The sequence below is a fragment of the Onthophagus taurus genome, chromosome 1 (genome assembly GCF_036711975.1).
Source record: "Onthophagus taurus isolate NC chromosome 1, IU_Otau_3.0, whole genome shotgun sequence".
NCBI classification, from domain to species: Eukaryota; Metazoa; Arthropoda; class Insecta; order Coleoptera; family Scarabaeidae; genus Onthophagus; species Onthophagus taurus.
In genome coordinates, this window is record NC_091966.1 from 1,670,925 (window position 1) to 1,691,928 (window position 21,004).

Below are 21,004 nucleotides of genomic sequence, written 5' to 3' on the forward strand. Positions count from 1 at the left end.
TAAAATTAAGTTGCTATAATTGCTTAATGAAACAAATCCAGTTACAGAAAATGCATATAGAATTAATAACGAACATTTTTTATCTAAAACATTTTGTTCTAAATCTTTTAATTCTCGAGATATTAAATATAATTTCTGTTAAAATTAATGATTTTGACACTTTTCGTATTCACATCCGTTAAGTTGGTAGAACTGCTTAATGAAATAAACACGATTAAAGGAAATGCATTTAGAGTTAATAACAAACATTTTTTATCCGGAACATTTTGTTCTAAATCATTTAATTCTTGAGATATTAAATATAATTTCTGTTAAAATTGATGATTTTGACCATTTTCGCATTCACATCCGTTAAGTTGGTAGAACTGCTTAATGAAATAAACATGATTAGAGGAAATGTATTTAGAGTTAATAACGAACATTTTTTATCCGAAACATTTCGTTCTGAATTTTTTAATTCTCGAGATATAAAATATAATATTTATTAAAATTGATGATTTTGACACTTTTCGTATTCATATCCGTTAAGTTGGTAGAACTGCTTAATGAAATAAACCCAGTTAAAGGAAATGCATTTAGAGTTAATAACGAACATTTTTAATCTGAAACATTTTGTTCTAAATCATTTAATTCTCGAGATATTAAATATAATTTCTGTTAAAATTGATGATTTTGACACTTTTCGTATTCACATCCGTTAAGTTGGTAGAACTGTTTAATGAAATAAACCCAATTAAAGAAAATGTATTTAGAGTTAATAACGAACATTTTTTATCTGAAACATTTTGTTCTAAATCATTTAATTCTCGAGATATTAAATATAATTTCTGTTAAAATTGATGATTTTGACACTTTTCGTATTCACATCCGTTAAGTTGGTAGAACTGCTTAATGAAATAAACACGATTAAAGGAAATGCATTTAGAGTTAATAACAAACATTTTTTATCCGGAACATTTTGTTCTAAATCTTTTAATTCTCGAGGTATAAAATATAATTTTGGTTAAAATTGATGATTTTGACACTTTTCGTATTCACATCCGCTAAGTTGGTATAACTGCTTAATGAAATAAACCCAGTTAAAGAAAATGCATTTAGAGTTAATAACGAACATTTTTTATCTGAAACATTTTGTTCTAAATCATTTAATTCTCGAGATATTAAATATAATTTCTGTTAAAATTGATGATTTTGACACTTTTCGTATTCACATCCGTTAAGTTGGTAGAACTGCTTAATGAAATAAACACGATTAAAGGAAATGCATTTAGAGTTAATAACAAACATTTTTTATCCGGAACATTTTGTTCTAAATCATTTAATTCTCGAGATATTAAATATAATTTCTGTTAAAATTGATGATTTTGACCCTTTTCGCATTCACATGCGTTAAGTTGGTAGAACTGCTTAATGAAATAAACATGATTAGAGGAAATGCATTTAGAGTTAATAACGAACATTTTTTATCCGAAATACTTTGTTCTAAATCTTTTACTTTACGAAATATAAAACATAATTTTCATTAAAATTGATGTTTTGACACTTTTCGTATTCACATCCGGTAAGTTGGTATAGCTGCTTAATGGAATAAACCCGATTAAAGGAAATGCATATAGAGTTAATAACGAACATTTTTTATCCGAAACATTTTGTTCTAAATCTTTTAATTCTCGAGATATAAAATATAATTTTTGTTAAAATTGATGATGTTGACACTTTTCGTATTCACATCCGTTAAGTTGGTATAACTGCTTAATGAAATAAACCCAGTTAAAGAAAATGCATTTAAAGTTAATAACGAACATTTTTTATCTGAAACATTTTGTTCTAAATTTTTTAATTCTCGAGATATAAAACATAATTGTTGTTAAAATTGATGATTTTGACGTTTTTCGTATTCACGCCAATTAAGTTGGTATAATTGCGTAATGAAATAAACCTGATTAAAGGAAATGCATTTAGAGTTAATAACAAACATTTTTTATCCGAAACATTTTGTTCTATCTCTTTTAATTCTCGAAATATAAAACATAATTGTTGTTAAAATTGATGATTTTGACATTTTTCGTATTCACGCCAATTAAGTTGGTAAAACTGCTTAATGAAATAAACCCGATTAAAGGAAATGCAAACAGAGTTAATAACGAATATTTTTTATCCGAAACATTTTGTTCTATATCTTTTAATTCTCGAGATATAAAATATAATTTTTGTTAAAATTGATGATTTTGACAGTTTTCGTATTAATACCAATTAAGTTGGTATAACTACTTAACGAAATAAACCCAATTAAAGGAAATGCATTTAGAGTTAATAACGAACATTTTTATCCGAAACATTTTGTTCTGAATCTTTTAATTCTCAAGATAAAAAATAAAATTTTTATTAAAATTGATAATTTTGATACTTTTCGTATTCACATCCGTTAAGTTGGTATAACTGCTTAATGAAATAAACATGATTAGAGGAAATGCATTTAGAGTTAATAACGAACATTTTTTATCCGAAATACTTTGTTCTAAATCTTTTACTTTACGAAATATAAAACATAATTTTCATTAAAATTGATGTTTTGACACTTTTCGTATTCACATCCGGTAAGTTGGTATAACTGCTTAAAGAAATAAACCCGATTAAAGGAAATGCATTTACAGTTAATAACGAACATTTTTTATCCGAAACATTTTGTTCTATCTCTTTTTATTCTCGAGATATAAAACATAATTGTTGTTAAAATTGATGATTTTGACATTTTTCGTATTCACGCCAATTATGTTGGTATAATTGCTTAATGAAATAAACACGATTAAAGGAAATGCATTTAGAGTTAATAACGAACATCTTTTATCCGAAACATTTCGTTCTAAATCTTTTAATTCTTAAGATATAAAATACAACTTTGTTAAAATTGATGATTTTGACAGTTTTCGTATTCACACTAATTAAGTTGGTAAAACTGCATAATGAAATAAACCCGGTAAAAAGAAATGCAGTTAAAGTTAATAGCGAACATTTTTTATCCGAAACATTTCGTTCTAAATCTTTTAATTCTCGAGATACAAAACATAATTGTTGTTAAAATTGATGATTTTGACATTTTTCGTATTCACGCCAATTAAGTTGGTATAACTGCTTAATGAAATAAACCCGATTAAAGCAAATGCATTTAGAGTTCATAACGAACATTTCTTAATACGATTAGTGATTAATATCATATTAATCCAGAACTGATCATCACATTGCTGCTGGTATAATGATATTTGTAACATGATTTATATCAAAATTTTCAAAAAATCGCAATAAATTGGAATTTCAATAAATCGTTATGAAACTATCAGCAAATCTAGTTCAAATTGTAAGCTTTCAAGTGAAAAAAACGGTTTTGCAAAATATCTTTTAGTTCTTGAGATATTAATTTTTTAAGATAATCTCATTATTCAGAATAAACAATTATTTTCAATCATTTTCAAAAAATCATAATAAATCAGGTTTTCAACAAATCATTATGAAATTCTCGGCACTTGTCATACAAATTATAACCTTTTTAATGAAATAATCCTATTTTCAAAATATCTTTTAGTTTATGAGATATTAATTTTTAAACATCACAAGATACTTAAGATAATTATAATCATTTAGTTATTTACAATCGATCAGCATACTGTTCCACTTTACAGCTGTTTTATAATAATTGATGACCTAATTGAAGCAAACCTCAACAGAAATTCTAACACTTGCAGAACTTTAATCGCAAACTTCTCATCACTTTGATGATGATCTTTCCAATGCGTAATATCTTATGGATATTATCCGAAGACGGATGACACCCAAGAAATCACCAATCTTTTCATCAATCAGATAAAATATGTATATATATAATTTTTGAAAGAAAAATGAAAGTTTAAATTAGTTTAGTCTTTTGATGATGGCAATAAGAACCAAAACTGGTGAATAGTAGAATACATTTTTGTTATTTAATGTAATAAAATTTATTTAATAAAAATATTTGAAATAAAAATTAATTGTTTTGATTTAAATAAATATTAGGAAAAATTGGTAATAATATTAAAATAAAAAGTCAATATTTTTTAATACGACCGACAAAAAGTCATTTTATTTCAGCTCTCAAATAAATAATTAATATGTACTCACGCTCGGATTCATATCATCGATAACGACAACATACATATCTGCCTACTTAGCCTAACGCAATATAATACAAATACCGAATAATTTATATACATCGCACACAACGTTATTTATTTTTTTATTATTTTTCTTTTATTTCTCTATTAATTACAGCCGAAAAAAAAACGGCTTATTACAGTTACAACTATTACACTATTGCCTTCGGCCGTAAATGCGTGGCGACGGGAATGGCGCATTCACTCGTATTTTAGGAACGTAAACTATAGCACTGGACTGTACTCGGGGGGTATCACAATGAACGAATTTAACGAACGAAAATCGAACTCTAATTTACTACTTAACAGTCTTCCTTTAGTATTTTTGTCCGATGCAGTCTTGTTGGTAATAAGACGTCGGCGTCGGTCTGTAACTCGGTGGACTCGGTGAAACGCCGGCACCGTGTCGAAATCCAGCTAATTGACAACTCGGTGGGGCCCCATCGAAAATTATATCACGATAAGTCGAAGCCGTTGTTGCGGATTCCGGTGATGTTTCGGGACTGTACCAAGGACTGTATCTCGGGGTTGAATCTTCGATGTATTGTTGAGGAGCGGTCGGACAATAATACATCCCCCCCGATGAATGAAGTCTTGGATTTGTATAATTATGAGATTGATCCGCCCTATTAGTAATAAGACTATCAACACTGAAAGTGGTCGGATCCATAATTGAGGCGGCAACATCGCCGATTATGTGTTCTTGATGAACGATAACCGATTTGGCGTTCATACATTGGGAAAGTTCGTTCGGTTCTCGTTTTGGTTTGCATTCAAGTTTAGTTTTTGTTTCTTCGATTTTTTCCGTTTCTCGTTTTGGTATGATTTCGCTTTGAAGTTGTTGCCGTTTCAGGGCTTCCTCTTTTTCTCGGAGGGCGTCTTTTTTCTTGAAACGCCTGCGTCTACGCAAATATGAGCCGTTATCGAACATGTTGTACGAATCGGGGTCTAAAGTCCAATAACTCCCTTTTCCCGGTTTTTTGTCGTCCCTTGGGACTTTAACGAAACACTCGTTCAAACTAAGATTATGCCTGATGGAATTTTGCCAACCTTGTTTATTTTCTCTGTAGTAAGGGAAACGTTCCATGATGAATTGGTAGATGCCGTTAAGGGTGATTTTTTTATCCGGTGCGTTTTGAATTGCCATTGCGATTAATGCGATGTAGGAATAGGGAGGTTTGACCATATCTTTGGCGGAGGTGAGTTGATGTTGTTGGTGAGGCCAAGCCGGATATCCATATCTGGAGTATTGTTCGTACGTGTAAGGATTGGTGGCGGTGACGGCCGTGGCATATCCGCCACCGTGGCGATAGTAAGCATTCTGGGTTTCGCTAAAAATGGTGTGCATCGTGGGGTTTTCGAGCGCCGGGGGGCCGAAGGGTTTTCTGTTTTCGTTTGGCTCGATCTTCCGAAAACAATTTAGCGTTCACTTAATATTATGATACACAACATGGGCCGGTTTACTCAGAGATTAAGTAAAAACACCGTATGTTGCTTCTTGCCGGGACGCAATGTTACTAATGAAAACAGACGTTGAAACGGCTGGTCCTGTTGAAGCGCGCAGCGATGTGGCGCAGCACCTCCTACGGGATCCCAACCAATAGGATGGCAAACTCCACCGCCTTCTTCGATCAATTCGCAACCGTCCTAAGGGGGCCTTCGGCCTATGCCTATAGTGAACAGTTTTTTTTGCCCGAATCGAAAGGGCTATAACAGGAGAATCCTTCGCCGTTCCCGGAAAACCCGATTGTTACCCCTATTCATTTCGCTCCTATTTTCGAAATCAACACACGTGGGGATGTTTTGTGTACCTTGGCACGGATGGTCGGAGAGACGTCCAGAGAAAACAGCGTCGAGGCGCTTGTGGATCGCGACGCGACGCCTCAGTTTGCTATCGGCTTCCGAACCACGTGTTCTGCGCGGTTTTTCCACCGACCACCTGTTTAGAAAAAAAGTGCGCGATTAGTTAATATCTTCTTCTTGGAGAAGTCTTCTCGGCGAAGACGTCCCGGTGAGAATTCTATTGTCAAAGATCACGTACTGAATTATCTCGGTTTCGAATGCCGTTCACATCTGGTATGACCCGGTGCGAGTCTAATTTACTGCTTTTCGGGCACACCGCAAGCACTAAAACGTTCGCCGCAGGCTTCCGCAAACTGAAATAACAACGAAGCCGCGCGTATCTTGACGGTTTTTCAGCGCGAGTGCCGACAAAGGATCTCTCTATGGCGTCGCGAGATTACAAGATTCTTTAAGTAAACACTACCATATTGGTTACTTCCGGAACAAAAAGTTTTATGGTCACTAACTTATTAAGAAAATTTAAAAATAAAATTTCTAAATTAATCCGTTAACAACTGGTTCCTACTTTTCTTGAACTCTTATTAACCTTCTTTCGATGCAGTCATTGTAGATCTTTCTCATTCTTCTCAATGTGCTGAAACTTCTTGTTTATCAAAAAATTTGATTCCTTAATACACAACACTTAACACTTTCACTTAACACTTTTAAAGAAGTTAAGAAATATCATCGTAAATTATATTGTCCCAATAGAAAGATTAACTACATTTATAACATTTTGATTACACATTGTATTATATTGAGTTATAAGAGATTGACATTCTTGCAAAATAAATTTCGTGGTTTCTAAACAATCGTTCTTGAAGAGCTCTATTTACGAAGTGTATTACGTACAAAGTTTGTGTAAAAATTTGGTCAAAACTCCACTCCATTGTGATGTTATTAACAAAAACGATGCAATGACAAACCTGAAACTCAATTTGTTTTAATTATAAACATGAATTCAGTGTTATCTTGATGGCGGTAGTTGATGATAACTTAAGGTTGATGTTAGAGCTTTAAAGGTTTGAAGCTTGAAAGATTAGTTAACTTTCAAAAAATCGTATCTTACTTATTTATGAAAATGAAGAGTCGATATACAGGGTGTGTCAAATGTCTGGAATATAGCCAATAACTTCGCCATTTGTGGTTTTAAAGAAAATTGTTTCAAATACAAGTATCATTATTAATCGTGGCGCATTTTTTATCGGTATTTGCTTGTTCGTATTGTTTTTTGTTTCATTGTTATGGCAACCAATATTGTTATTTCAAATGGGATGCATATGTTTTTTCTTGCATACTTTGATAGAAGATAAGTCCCTCTATACGATGAACATATCAAGTCATATGGTTGTATAAGAAAAAAATCGAGAAAAATGCGTTTTCTGAAAATATTAAATCAGTAATTTACAATCAAAGTAGGCACCGAAATAATGCCGTTGACAGCTTTAAATGTCAAAAAATGACAGTTTCAACAATTATGAATAATTAATAATGTATGAGTACGGTGACACACATTTAATGTAATTTCGTCATTGGTAGCTGTCTTCAGCCGTCCACTTTTTGGAAAGTTAACACTTTCGGTGTTAAGAAATTTTTTTAATATTTTGGATACTGTGGATTGTATATCCGGGTAAATATTATTAAACAGTGTACAAACTTCACTTTGAGTGCATTTTCTATCACCGTACCCATACAGCATTAAAATTTGTATTCTTTGTCGTTCGCTTAATTGCGCCATATTTGTTTAAACTGTTAATTTTTTGACATTTAAAGCTGTCAATTTTCAGAGAACGCATTTTTTCTTATACAACCATATGATTTGATATGTTCATCGCGTAGAGGGATTTATCTTCTATCAAAATATGCAAAAAAAACATATGCATTCCATTTAAAATAACAATGTTGGTTGCCATAGCAACGAAACAAAAAACAATATAAACAAGCAAATATCGCCAAAACGTGCGCCACAATTAATAAAGAAACTTTTATTTGAAACATTTTTCTGTAAAACCACAAATGGCGAAATTATTGGCTATATTTCAGAGATTTGACACACCCTGTATATTTTCAATAAAGGCTGAAGATGTACTCTTTCGAAATCTGTATAATATTCAAAAATGTTATATAAAAAGGTTTGAGAAAAAAATTTATGAATGTAATGACGTTTTTTAGATTACCAAAAAGTAGTTGAGGTTCAAAAAATCATAACTTCTTTATTTATGACAATGAAGAATTGATTTATATCTTCAATTAAAACTGAAGATGTACTCTTTTTAAATCAGTATAATATTCAAGAATGTTATATAAAAAGTTTTGAGAAAAAGATGTATGAATACAATGACGTTTTTTAAATTACCAAAAAGTAGTTGAGGTTCAAAAAATTATAACTTCTTTATTTATGACAATGAGGAATTGATCTATATCTTAAAATAAAGCTGAAGATGTACTCTTTCGAAATCTGTATAATATTCAAAAATGTTATATAAAAAGTTTTGAGAAAAAGATGTATGAATACAATGACGTTTTTTAAATTACCAAAAAGTAGTTGAGGTTCAAAAAATCATAACTTCTTTATTTATGACAATGAGGAATTGATCTATATCTTAAATTAAAGCTGAAGATGTACTCTTTCGAAATTTGTATAATATTCAAAAATATTATATAAAAAGTTTTGAGAAAAAGATGTATGAATACAATGACGTTTTTTAAATTACCAAAAAGTAGTTGAGGTTCAAAAAATCATAACTTCTTTATTCATGACAATGAAGAATTGATTTGTATCTTCAATTAAAGCTGAAGATGTAATCTTTCGAAATCTGTATAATATTCAAAAATGTTATATTAAAAGTTTTGAGAAGAAAATGTATGAATACAACGACGTTTTTTAAATTACCAAAAAGTAGTTGAGGTTCAAAAAATCATAACTTCTTTATTTATGACAATGAGGAATTGATCTATATCTTAAATTAAAGCTGAAGATGTACTCTTTCGAAATCTATATAATATTAAAAATGTTATATAAAAAGTATTGAGAAAAAGATGTACGAATACAATGACGTTTTTTAAATTACCAAAAAGTAGTTGAGGTTTAAAAAATCATAACTTCTTTATTTATGATAATGAGGAATTGATCTATATCTTAAATTAAAGCTGAAGATGTACTCTTTCGAAATCTGTATAATATTCAAAAATGTTGTATTAAAAGTTTTGAGTAAAAGATGTATGAATACAATGACGTTTTTTAGATTACCAAAAAGTAGTTGAGGTTCAAAAAATCATAACTTCTTTATTTATGACAATGAGGAATTGATCTATATCTTAAATTAAAGCTGAAAATGTACTCTTTCTAAATCTGTATAATATTTAAAAATGTTATATAAAAAGTTTTGAGAAAAAGATGTATGAATACAATGACGTTTTTTAAATTACCAAAAAACAATTGAGGTTCAAAAAATCATAACTTCTTTATTTATGACAATGAGGAATTGATCCATATCTTAAATTAAAGCTGAAGATGTACTCTTTCGAAATCTGTATAATATTCAAAAATGTTATATTAAAAGTTTTGAGAAGAAAATGTATGAATGTAATGACGTTTTTTAGATTACCAAAAAGTAGTTGAGGTTCAAAAAATCATAACATCTTTATTTATGACAATGAGGAATTGATTTGTATCTTCAATTAAAGCTGAAGATGTAATCTTTCGAAATCTGTATAATATTCAAAAATGTTATATTAAAAGTTTTGAGAAAAAAATGTATGAATGTAATGACGTTTTTTAGATTACCAAAAAGTAGTTGAGGTTCAAAAAATCATAACTTCTTTATTCATGACAATGAAGAATTGATTTGTATCTTCAATTAAAGCTGAAGATGTAATCTTTCGAAATCTGTATAATATTCAAAAATGTTATATAAAAAGTATTGAGAAAAAGATGTATGAATACAATGACGTTTTTTAAATTACCAAAAAGTGGTTGAGGTTCAAAAAATCATAACTTCTTTATTTATGACAATGAGGAATTGATCTATATCTTAAATTAAAGCTGAAGATATACTCTTTCGAAATCTGTATAATATTCAAAAATGTTATATTAAAAGTTTTGAGAAGAAAATGTATGAATATAATGACGTTCTTTAAATTACCAAAAAGTAGTTGAGGTTCAAAAAATCATAACTCCTTTATTTATGACAATGAGGAATTGATCTATATCTTAAATTAAAGCGGAAGATGTACTCTTTCTAAATCTGTATAATATTTAAAAATGTTATATAAAAAGTATTGAGAAAAAGATGTACGAATACAATGAAATTTTTTAAATTACCAAAAAGTAATTGAGGTTAAAAAAATCATAACTTCTTTATTTATGATAATGAGGAATTGATCTGTATCTTAAATTAAAGCTGAAGATATACTCTTTCGAAATCTGTATAATATTTAAAAATGTTATATTAAAAGTTTTGAGAAGAAAATGTATGAATGTATGATTTTTTTAGATTACCAAGAAGTAGGTAGCAAAATTTCAAAATACTATACATATATTGTGATTCCTGAAGATGGTTATCTACCGAAATCGGTCGTATCAAAAACCGTCACAAAAAATAAATTTATTATTATGCATATGCTATTTTGTAGAATATCTCAACAATTCTACTATACTAAACATACAGATTAATAGCCTTTTTTTAAATTTTATTAGAATTGCATTCTAATCTAATATGTCTAATCTAATATACAAATTGTCTTGAATTTAACATAAAAATCCTTCCCTGAAACGAGTTATTAAATAGTGAAAGTTTCAAAAACAGGTGGTGGTCAGTTATGCTTATAGAAACTTCTACCGATCCCAACCAAAAGCTCATCCTTGAGGGCTTTACGTAGTCCTTCAGTGTTATCTTAGGCTAGTTAGGTCAAAGTTTACCTAAGACCCTTCCGATAGCCACCTCTCCAATAATGAAAAAAAACTCCCCAAGAGGTATTTGTGGTTCAATTCTAAATCCCTATTACAAAATCAACAATGATAAATCCACAGATTCTAGATCGTATTGATCTTGCAAGTTAAATTAAGGAAATATAAGAGATATGTTAAAATGTGCGTTATTGCATCCGAGAAAGGACGGCGTCACTTCGTCGTAGAGCGGATCCGGAGCAGATGTAACGCGTCAACGTCATTTCGGACGTGTTCTGGACCTCCTGTAGACGTGGAATGAATCTACCATTTCACTCCCGGGTATATTTAGGTTAGTAATTTGATCATTTGTTTTATTTTTTGCCGGTGAACGAGCGGCGTCTTGGGCCTAATGCGTCCGCTAATGTTCCACGACCCCGATGCCCGCGTCCGGAGGCGTAGGCGACGCGCCAAACCCGACCAAGGAACGCACCGGGCCAATACATAATAGCCAGAACACGAAACTGTGAAAATATTATTTCGAAAGTTCGAACAAACATATCTGTGCGTTTAGAAAAATAATCACTTTGAATGTGATGACTAAATGTTGCACTTTGAAGATTGAATGGATTTGAATTTCTTTTTTCTAAACTTATATTTATAACGGGAAAATTTCAAAATGTAGCAATCTTTTTGTTCGATATGTTTTGCTCCGGGGGAAGCTTCATGATATTGATTCTCCACCTCTCTTCCTACTCTCGATCCACCCCGAGAACGTTGCGCAACGAAATCCGAAAAAAATTGTGATTTTCTCCTCAAAAGCACCTATAATAAATTAACCAGAAGACAAAAGGAGTCTTTAAGTTTTATCCGGGATATCAACGCCAAGTCATAAACGTAATGATTAATAAGCGCGCCTGTACAAACACCATTTCGAGGGCGTCGCGACACGGTCACGGCAGTTCGGTTAGAGTGATGGTGCCCTCGTAAGGCCCCCGAAAAGGATGCTCATAATTTGCGGCTAATAAGCAAGGAAAACACGCAGCGTTCGTCTCGGCGTGACGTCTTGTCTTCTCCACGTGGTCGATTTGCTTAGAAACTCGGAGTCTTCTCTAAATCGGTACGCGTGTCGCTGTAAATATCGTGACGACGTCGTCGTCAAGCGTTCGATGACGGATTACCCGGATTTTTCGTTAAGATCAACGTCTTTTAAGCGATTTTCCCTTTTTTTTCGTAATAGGACAAAATTTATCTGGATATAAAAGTCTATTTAAAATATAAAAGAAAAAAGTATTAAACCAGAAATTAACGCATCGTGAACCCTGAAGATGCTTATGAAACCTACGAAACCAGTAAACGCATAAAGCTCTACCCGCCAAGTAATGCAAATTTCGTCGAAAAATGACTCACAACCTAGTTCATTCACTACCGAAGCGGAAAATCGAAACTAATATTTCCCAATCCAGAAAGAATTTGGTTCTTGACGCTCTCAGGTGGCAGAGAGGCCGAATCCCACATACTAGACCACCGGCAAGACCATGTAATGGATTACATGTTATTGAGATGTAGTACCAAAGAAGATCGGTTGATTCTAACTATAAGCTTTATAATGTTTATAGTTAGAATCATCATCTTCTTGATGGTGCTCATACTGCGTAACAAGCGTGCTGATCATATCACTCTTTACAACACGGTTTATGGGAAGTGGTCGCTCTGGACATCATTTAACTGTACGCATACAGCCAAGATAGTCAAAGAGATTAGCGATATTGTATGTTTGTCTGAGACATGGCTGTCAGAGGATGTGTTTAATGAGGAGTTTTGTCCCGCCGATTATGTCGCATTTAGATGTGACCGCAATTTTGATGCTCTTGATTTGACAAGGGGGGGAGGAGTTTTGATCTGCTTGAGGAATACCTTAATGGCGTGTCAGCTGGACCTCTCCTGTTTGCTTAATGCGGTGCCTTTGATAGATGTGGTAGGAGTCAAGTTTCAGGGCGCCCATGGGAAATTGATTTACATGTTTACTTTATATATTCCACCGGCTATACCGTTCGATGCTTTTGAAGCATTCTTTGATCTATTTAATAATTCGTTACCGTACGTTGCTGGTGAACGTGTTGTCCTTCTTGGCGACTTCAACGTCCCTTCGTATTCTTCGGTTGATGCTAATGTCAGATTTAAGACAGCATTAAATAATTTTCAACACTTCCATGATTTTTGTCAATCTAACACAGTCCTTAATAAGAATAACCGCTCACTTGATTTAATCTTCACTAACCTGAGCCTTAGAATCAGTCACGACCTTGATCCTCTACTGGATCAGGATTCCCACCATCCTGCCTTGTGTTTCGAGATTGATTGTACGACTCGCGATCAGTTCTGTCATTTTAAGCACAATAATAATGTCAATTATAACTTCAAACGTGCCAATTACCCGTTGTTATATCGATCAATTACGGATGTGGATTGGTCTTTTCTCAGTCACGCCACCAACGTGGACGAGGCGTGTCAACTTTTTTATGAGAAACTAAAGAGTGTACTAGATTTGTCTGTACCTGTAACGGCGAGGGGCTCTCCTTGCCGACGCTGGCCAGTATGGTTTACTAGTGAAATAAAAAATAGCATTCGCATGAAGTGGAAAATGCATACGAGTCACAAGCGTACTGGTTCGACATATTGCTTGGCAGAATTTAAGCGCTATAGGACGTTAACTAAGCATCTGATCACTGAAGCATACGGGTCATATTTGAATGGCATTGAGCGATCTTTGAGATCTGATCCCAAGAGCTTTTGGACTTATGCTCGGTCTCGTAGGGGCGTTACGCGTATCCCCGGCCTTATGGTTAGAGATAACCGAGAATTCAGTTCGGGCGAAGAGATGTTGCGGATTATTTTCGCTCTGTTTACATCGTATCGGATCCTGTGGGCTTTGATCTCGGCCAACCCGCGCATCACCTGCAGTTGTCGGTGGATAGTTTCTCTCTGGAGGAGGTGGAAGAGGCGCTGAAGCGAGTGAAGAACACTTCATCCGCTGGAGTCGATGGTATTCCGGGCTTTATATTCAGGGACTGTGCTCCGATCCCGGCCGGGCCATTGCTTACTATCTTTAACTTGATCTTGTCGACGTCTGCCTTTCCATCCATTTGGAAACAGTCTTACGTATGCCCAATTTTGAAGAAGGGCAGCGCTGCAGAGATTGTAAACTACAGGCCGATATCACTGCTATGCGTTGCTTCGAAGATTTTTGAAGGCGTTCTATTCAGGCATATGTCATTCCATCTTCGGAAATATATTAGCCCTCTGCAACATGGTTTTGTTTGTGGTCGATCTACAGTCACTAATCTATCATGCTTCACCCAATTCGTCGCTGATATCATTGACAACAGGGGACAGGTGGATGCAGTGTATCTGGATTTTCAAAAGGCCTTCGATCAGCTTGATCATTTTATCTTGCTGCATAAGTTGAGTATTCTCGGTCTGGGCTACCCCTTGCTTTTGTTAATGAAATCTTATTTGATAGGTCGACGACAGTTCGTGCACTATGGGGGCCATATCTCCGATGGTTTCTGTCCCACTTCGGGTGTCCCGCAGGGATCTAATCTTGGTCCGTTGTTGTTCCTGGCTTTCATTAACGATGTTACTGAGGTCCTGGACTGGTGGTTTAATTTTCTCTCGCTGCAGCAACGTAGAGCTGTCTGTTTTGTTAAGTTTACTTGCAAGATTATAAGGGGTGATGTGGACTGTGGCTGGTTGCTCGAGAGATTGCCATTCGTCGTGCCGCGTATTAACGCGCGCTGTAGACACATCTTTTATACTGGTCACAGCCGTACCAATGTGTTACGTAATTCGCCGATATCTTTAATTTGTGAGTATTGTAATCGAATATCACCATTTTGCGATCTATTCTGTGACCCGTTGAGGTCGATAATTAGAGCTACTTTAAGCATTTCTAATACTTAAATACTAGTTTCTATTATTAGTTTGTTCTTTTTTTTGTATCAAGCCTATACTGATTTGTTAGAATTTTGTTTTGCTTTTTTATTTCATTGTATTCAAATACGTATCTTTCTTTTTTAAGTTTTTGATTTCCTGTAACTGGGTGGTCACCTGTAGGAAATAAAGAGTTATTATTATTATTATTATTATTATTATTAGCGATTATAGTGATATATCTCGTTAAGTGGAAGCAGTTCGAGCCCGTTTCGTGATTTGAATACTTTTATGCCATCTTGTCTAATAAACTCAGGTGCAGTTTCAAAGTATTGAGTAACACTTAATGTTAAGTACTAGAACTGTTTAACCTACGTAATCATCAGAAATCTGCCTCCCGAAAAATTCTCTTAGCTCTACTCCTCCTTTACACATACTAACGCGATCTGGAGAATCATTCTTATAAGCACTCGGCAGACATAGTGCAACTGTCTTGACGCTAACATTTTATCCAACAAGTTTAGAAACACCGATTGTTAGAAGAAGAGCTCCAACAATTTTTATTCGCTAGTCACCAAGTGATAGAGAGAGAATAGCCACAACACCTTCATTTAACTTGATTTTCCATGACTTGTGGAGTTGCTAATATTGTTAACTGATGTTTATAAATGTATTGCCGCTTTTACGTCATCTTTGCCCACACTCATATACAGGGTGTCAGATAAAAAACGCCCCAAGCTGTAACTGTGTCATTTACATTCCGATTTTTATGAGCGAGGTATCAAATGAAATGGTTTGATGAATATTATGATTCATGCTACAAATAAACTTTTTCCAACGCCAGCTTCAATTTCAAGCGTTATCAAGTTTTGATTTTCAAATTGCTCGGTATATTTTTCTTCACGTTATTGGATAGAGATTTTTTTTCTGAACCCATTGCTGTACAATACATTAACATTAATTGTAATTTTAGCAGAGAAAAACAATTAAAACATTAGTCTTAGTCACTTCTGCAATACTGTAGTGTGCCATAGAAAAAAATAACGTGCAAAACTGATAACAGTCATTAAATGATATTTCAATGCCGGAAGCAGTTGTAAATGATTATTTTTTCCCATGGCACACTACAGCATAACACAAGTGACTTTAAGAGAATGTTCAGAAACTGTTTTAATGTTTTTCTTTACTACAATTACAATTAATGTTAATGTGTTGCACAGCAATGGGTTCAGAAAAAAATCTCTATTCAATAACATGACGAAAAACATACCGAGCATTTTGAAAATCAAAAGTTGATAATCGCTTGAAATTGAAGATGGCGTTGGAAAAAGTTTATTTGTAGCATGAATCATAGTATTCATCACACCTTTTCATTTGATATCACCCTCATGAAAATCAGAATGTAAATGACAGAGTTACAGTTTGGGGCGTTTTTTATCTGACATCCTGTATATTACTTATATACCGGGTGTCCCTCAAAAGTGGCTCACCCCCATATTTTTCTTTATTATTGGTGATATAAGAAAACCATTTGGAATGCATAGTTAGGTCGCTAAAACGGATTATTACGACATGAAATCATTCTTTTTGTACTTCCGGTTACACCGGATGTGAGTACTAATTTCGCTATTTTTTTAAATCTATAATTTTTTTTTCTTCAGTTGGGTAGACAGTATAATTTCACATAACTTTTACTTGAAAAAATTTTCACGAACGTTAATAATTTTTGAAAAAAGAAATTATTTTCGTTATTTTTTAATGTCCCTCTTCATTTGCTATGCCTCGAGCAGAGATCACTGCTATGCTTTAGTTAGTGGTTCTTTTTTAATAATGGCGTAAATTAACAGTTGTATTAAATTAGTTTTAAAAGAAAAACGCTATCCAACAATTAAATTTAATTCAATTGTAAGTTCAAAAAAACTAATTTTCTAAATTTTCAAAATGCTCCCGCCTCGATTTTAACATAATTGTATCTTGCGTATACGTTATTCCTGCGGAGATACTTAGGTAATACAATTTCTAACTCGATTTATTTTCCAATACCTCACGAGACCTTACTGGTGTATTATACAGCTCAGGTGATCTGAGAGGTTTTAACCAAAATAAAGTAAACAATCCAAATTATAATGTACAATGGACATTATAAGTTACTATCAGCTACAGAACATTTAGTGTAAAAGAACAAAAAATAAAAAATAATTGAATTAAACTTAATTGTTTGATCGCGTTTTTCTTTTAAAACTAATTTAATACAACTGTTAATTTACACCATTATTAAAAAAGAACCACTGACTAAAGCATAGCAGTGATCACTGCTCGAGAAATAGCAAATCAAGAGGGACATAACGTAGTTTATACCATTAACCTAGCTACTATGCGTCAAAAGTTGTAAAACATTTTCCGAAGGTACTAAAACGTTATAAAATAACGAAAATAATTTTTTTTTCAAAAATTATAAGTGATTGTGAAAATTTTTTCAAGTAAAAGTTATGTGAAATATTACTATCAACCCAAGTGAAGAAAAAAAAATTATAGATTTAAAAAAATAGCGAAATTAGAACTCACATCCGGTATAACCGGAAGTACAAAAAGAATGATTTCATGTCGTAATAATCCGTTTTAGCGACCTAACTATGCATTCCAAATGGTTCTCTTATATCACCAATAATAAAGAAAAATATGGGGGTGAGCCACTTTTGAGGGACACCCGGTATAGTAAGTAGGGCCCTTGTACACTGCCTTGTCGTACTCCTGAGTTAAATGCTTTAAGTTCAGAGATTTCCTGATGAACTAAAGATCTTGGTTCAGTTGGCTATTTTGCAGTGAAGTTCCTGATGCCAACCTCTATCAAAATTTTAATTTGGTAGTTTTTTAGGTTTTCGGATTAATGTTTTCTTTCATTTCTGTTACTATTTCTTTTGAAATAACGGATCTGTTTTCGCTTTCCCCTGGGTAAGATTCCTCAGTCAAAAATATTTCTACCCGGATTTCACTAGAAAGTCTCTTCAAGATATTCAGCGTGGCTTTTTGTGTATTACTTTTGCCCACGTGCCGCCTGCGGTTTTAATTAGTAGATTTTACTTAATAAACTTTCCAGAGTAAATAATAAATCAGCTTTACTATTATTTGACAGTTTCCTCAGGTAGTCACTGACAGAGTTCTCTTTAATTTTTTGACTTTCTCTCTTGAGTAGTTAGTTGTGACAGTATTTATTATAATTTTATCTGCTGATGCCAGTCTTCTTTTTTTCAGAAATATCTAAAGTATTAACCCATGCAAATTGTTGGATAGCTGTAATAAATAATTCCATTTCATTATCCAGCTATTCTTAATTTCTTAGAGGCACTGATAAAGTTATATTCTCTTCAAGTTTAATTCCGACGCACCTCCAATCTGTCAGTTTAATTACCAATCTAAGGACTAATTCTTTTCATATAATATAAAGTATACAGGGTGTCCCGTTAAGCGTACGGAGCGGCTGTATCTCGACAACGGTAAGGCCTAGAGGTTTGGGAAAAAAATCTGTATAAGCAAAGTGACCAAGAGAAATAGCTGGAAATTATTTTGAAGTTCGTAATTCGACCGCTAGGGGGCGTAACTGCCATTGAGAAACATAAAATTGCCGCTATCTCAGAAACTTAGACGATGAGCTATAATTTTGACAACATCATTTAATAGCTTGGATGATACCGCATCGCTTTTGTTTTGCGATATTTCTCATATCTGTCATAATAAGGGAGGGGGAGGCCAATGCGTTTTCATATGTATACATTTTAATATCTCCTGGACCATTCAACCGATTTGAATATTTTTGGTGTTGTTTGAAAGAGCATTTTATGCTCTTTTTAAAGATATTTTCAATAAGACCGTTTGCTTTAAAACAAATAAGCTAGAGGGCGTTATCTGCAGCGATTACATATTTTTGTGATTTTTGAAGAAAAGTTAAATGGAACGATACTATTTACTTCACAGAGTGAAAACCGCAACTCGATATCGCCACCCGTTCTCGAATTATAGAAGAAAATGTTAAAAACTCGAGTGCCATCAATCGGACCCAGTGACCTCATCGATAAAAACAAATCACATAACCATGGTAACTGTAAACATGTCATTTATCAACGCAGAAGCGTATGATTGATAGAGCGTATGATGATTTATTTTCAATGTTTCGAATACGATGCAACTTCATGGCAAAAATGTGCAATGCAATTACGACAAAGAAAGACATTTTTCTCTAGAAGTGTTTTTAAGATTGACTTAGCGATTACGGAAAACTGGCAACGTGTAGCCCATTCAGATATCTCTATGAATTCTTAAAGCACATTGGTGCGCAATGTGATCCCACATAGTCTGGGAACTCCGAAAACAATTGTCCACAAGATTTCTCAAGAGAATAATATCTCCACCACGTTGTTTTATATCAGGCCTTAACAGATACCGATTATGATAACACACTGAACTATTACCATTGACTTTTAAATATGATTTGGGCAAATCCAAACCTTTTATCACAAATGCTATGGTTGCATGAAGCATCTGTCCACAAGCTGATGTAAACTTGCATAATATGCATTCTTGATTCGAGCAAAACCCACATTGCTTTCACCCCTTTATCTATTGGGTAGACTAAACGACCTGATTTTTCAAGAAAAACCAATAACCAGGGAAAATATGACAAAACACTAAATACCAGTAGAAACCTGTCCAGGGCCGAGACTTAAGCAGCGCTTTTTTTCGTCGAAACTAGATTAAATAAATGCATCGAGGTTTATGGAAGGCATTTCGCACATTAGTGTGTTATTTTTGCCAAAAATTTAAGTTATTCTAAGTGTTTTGGTTTATTTTGTTTTATTATCATTGTTGATGTTTCATTGATCCGTTGGCTTTTCAACACGCCTCAAAAGTAGTTTTGAAGCAGTTCTAAGCTTGGATAAAGTGTGAAGGAAGGTTCTAGATAATAAAATTTTTGTTCTCTCTTATTTGTTTCCTAAGGTAACTTGATCCGATTAAGATATACGAATTTTTAACATTTTCTTTTATAATTCGTGAATGGATGGAGATATCGAGATGCGGTTTTCACTAATATTTAGCAAATTTTATGGTGATTAATGGTCTGTGAAGTAAATAGTACCGTTCCATTTAACTTTTTATCAAAAATCACAAAAATATGTAACCGCTGCAGATAACGCCCTCTAGTTTATTTGTTTTAAACCAAGCGGTCTTACTGAAAATATCTTTTAAAAATCTTTCAAACAAGACCAAAAATATTCAAATCGGTTGAATGGTCCAGGAGATATTAAAATGTAAACATTTGAAAACGCATTGGCCTCCCCCTCCCTTATTATGACAGATTGAGAAATATCGCAAAACAAAAGCGATGCGGTATTATCCAAGCTACTAAATGATGTTGTCAAAGTTATAGCTCATCGTCTAACTTTCTGAGATAGCGGGAATTTTATGTTTCTCTATGGCAGTTACACCCCGTAGTGGTCGAATTACGAACTTCAAAATAATTTCTAAGTATTTCTCTTGGCCACTTTGCTTATAAGGATTTTTTTCCCAAACCTCTAGGCATTACCGTTGTTGAGATACAGCCGCTCCGTACGCTTAGCGGGACACCCTGTATATTCCAAGGTTGTGTATTTCCATCTGTGTATTTTTGGGTCTATAGGTCAATATAATACAATATATTTAGTTCATTGCCTACTTGAAGAAGCCTTTTTTCCTTTTGTAATACTTAATCTTTATCTATGTTTATTTAGGCAGCATCCTACAAGACAAGACTCTGGTGAAATTTGTAAAGCAGTATACAATTAATAGCAAATTAGTATTACATACCTTTTTTTACAAAATCATTTTTCCTCATTATCTCGTTTTCTGACTAAAATTATTATTGTTACTATGTATATTTGATTGTATTTACCTACATTACCGCTGATATGTAATCCATTAGCACACACGAACATTGACAATCTAAATGGGGGTGTGTAAAGTGTTAACGTACGGTGATGTTATTTCTGCATGCTCCCCTATATCGTAAAAAGCCGCGCCTCGTCATATTTGTTTAATTAATATTCGGCGCGGTGTGAACGTCGCCCCTAGGATGACAAGCGGCGGCTGATGCGACGATGGTGGCAGTTGTTGGAGTGTTGTTTCA

The 21,004-nt window shown here is 33.3% G+C and overlaps 2 protein-coding genes across 2 annotated transcripts in view; one reads left to right on the forward strand and one right to left on the reverse strand.

Moving 5' to 3' along the window:
• Nucleotides 1–4,090: 4,090 nt before the first annotated feature.
• On the reverse strand, nucleotides 4,091–6,054 carry LOC111418044 (forkhead box protein crocodile). Its single transcript, XM_023050477.2, has one exon. It carries the CDS (start codon nucleotides 5,530–5,532, stop codon nucleotides 4,501–4,503), a length of 1,032 nt encoding a protein of 343 aa, XP_022906245.1. The 5' UTR covers nucleotides 5,533–6,054; the 3' UTR covers nucleotides 4,091–4,500.
• A 60-nt stretch (nucleotides 6,055–6,114) lies between these two features.
• LOC111418043 (SPG7 matrix AAA peptidase subunit, paraplegin) overlaps nucleotides 6,115–21,004 on the forward strand; it is a 29,882-nt gene continuing 14,992 nt past the window's right edge. The window contains exon 1 of the mRNA XM_071194015.1: nucleotides 6,115–6,195. The gene's annotated coding sequence lies outside the window, so the exon portion shown is untranslated. The remainder of the gene's footprint in view (nucleotides 6,196–21,004) is intronic.

Excerpts from the sequence above, each read along its gene's own strand:
- LOC111418044 (XM_023050477.2), bottom strand. The coding sequence starts at position 5,532 with ATGCACACCATTTTTAGCGAAACCCAGAATGCTTACTATCGCCACGGT.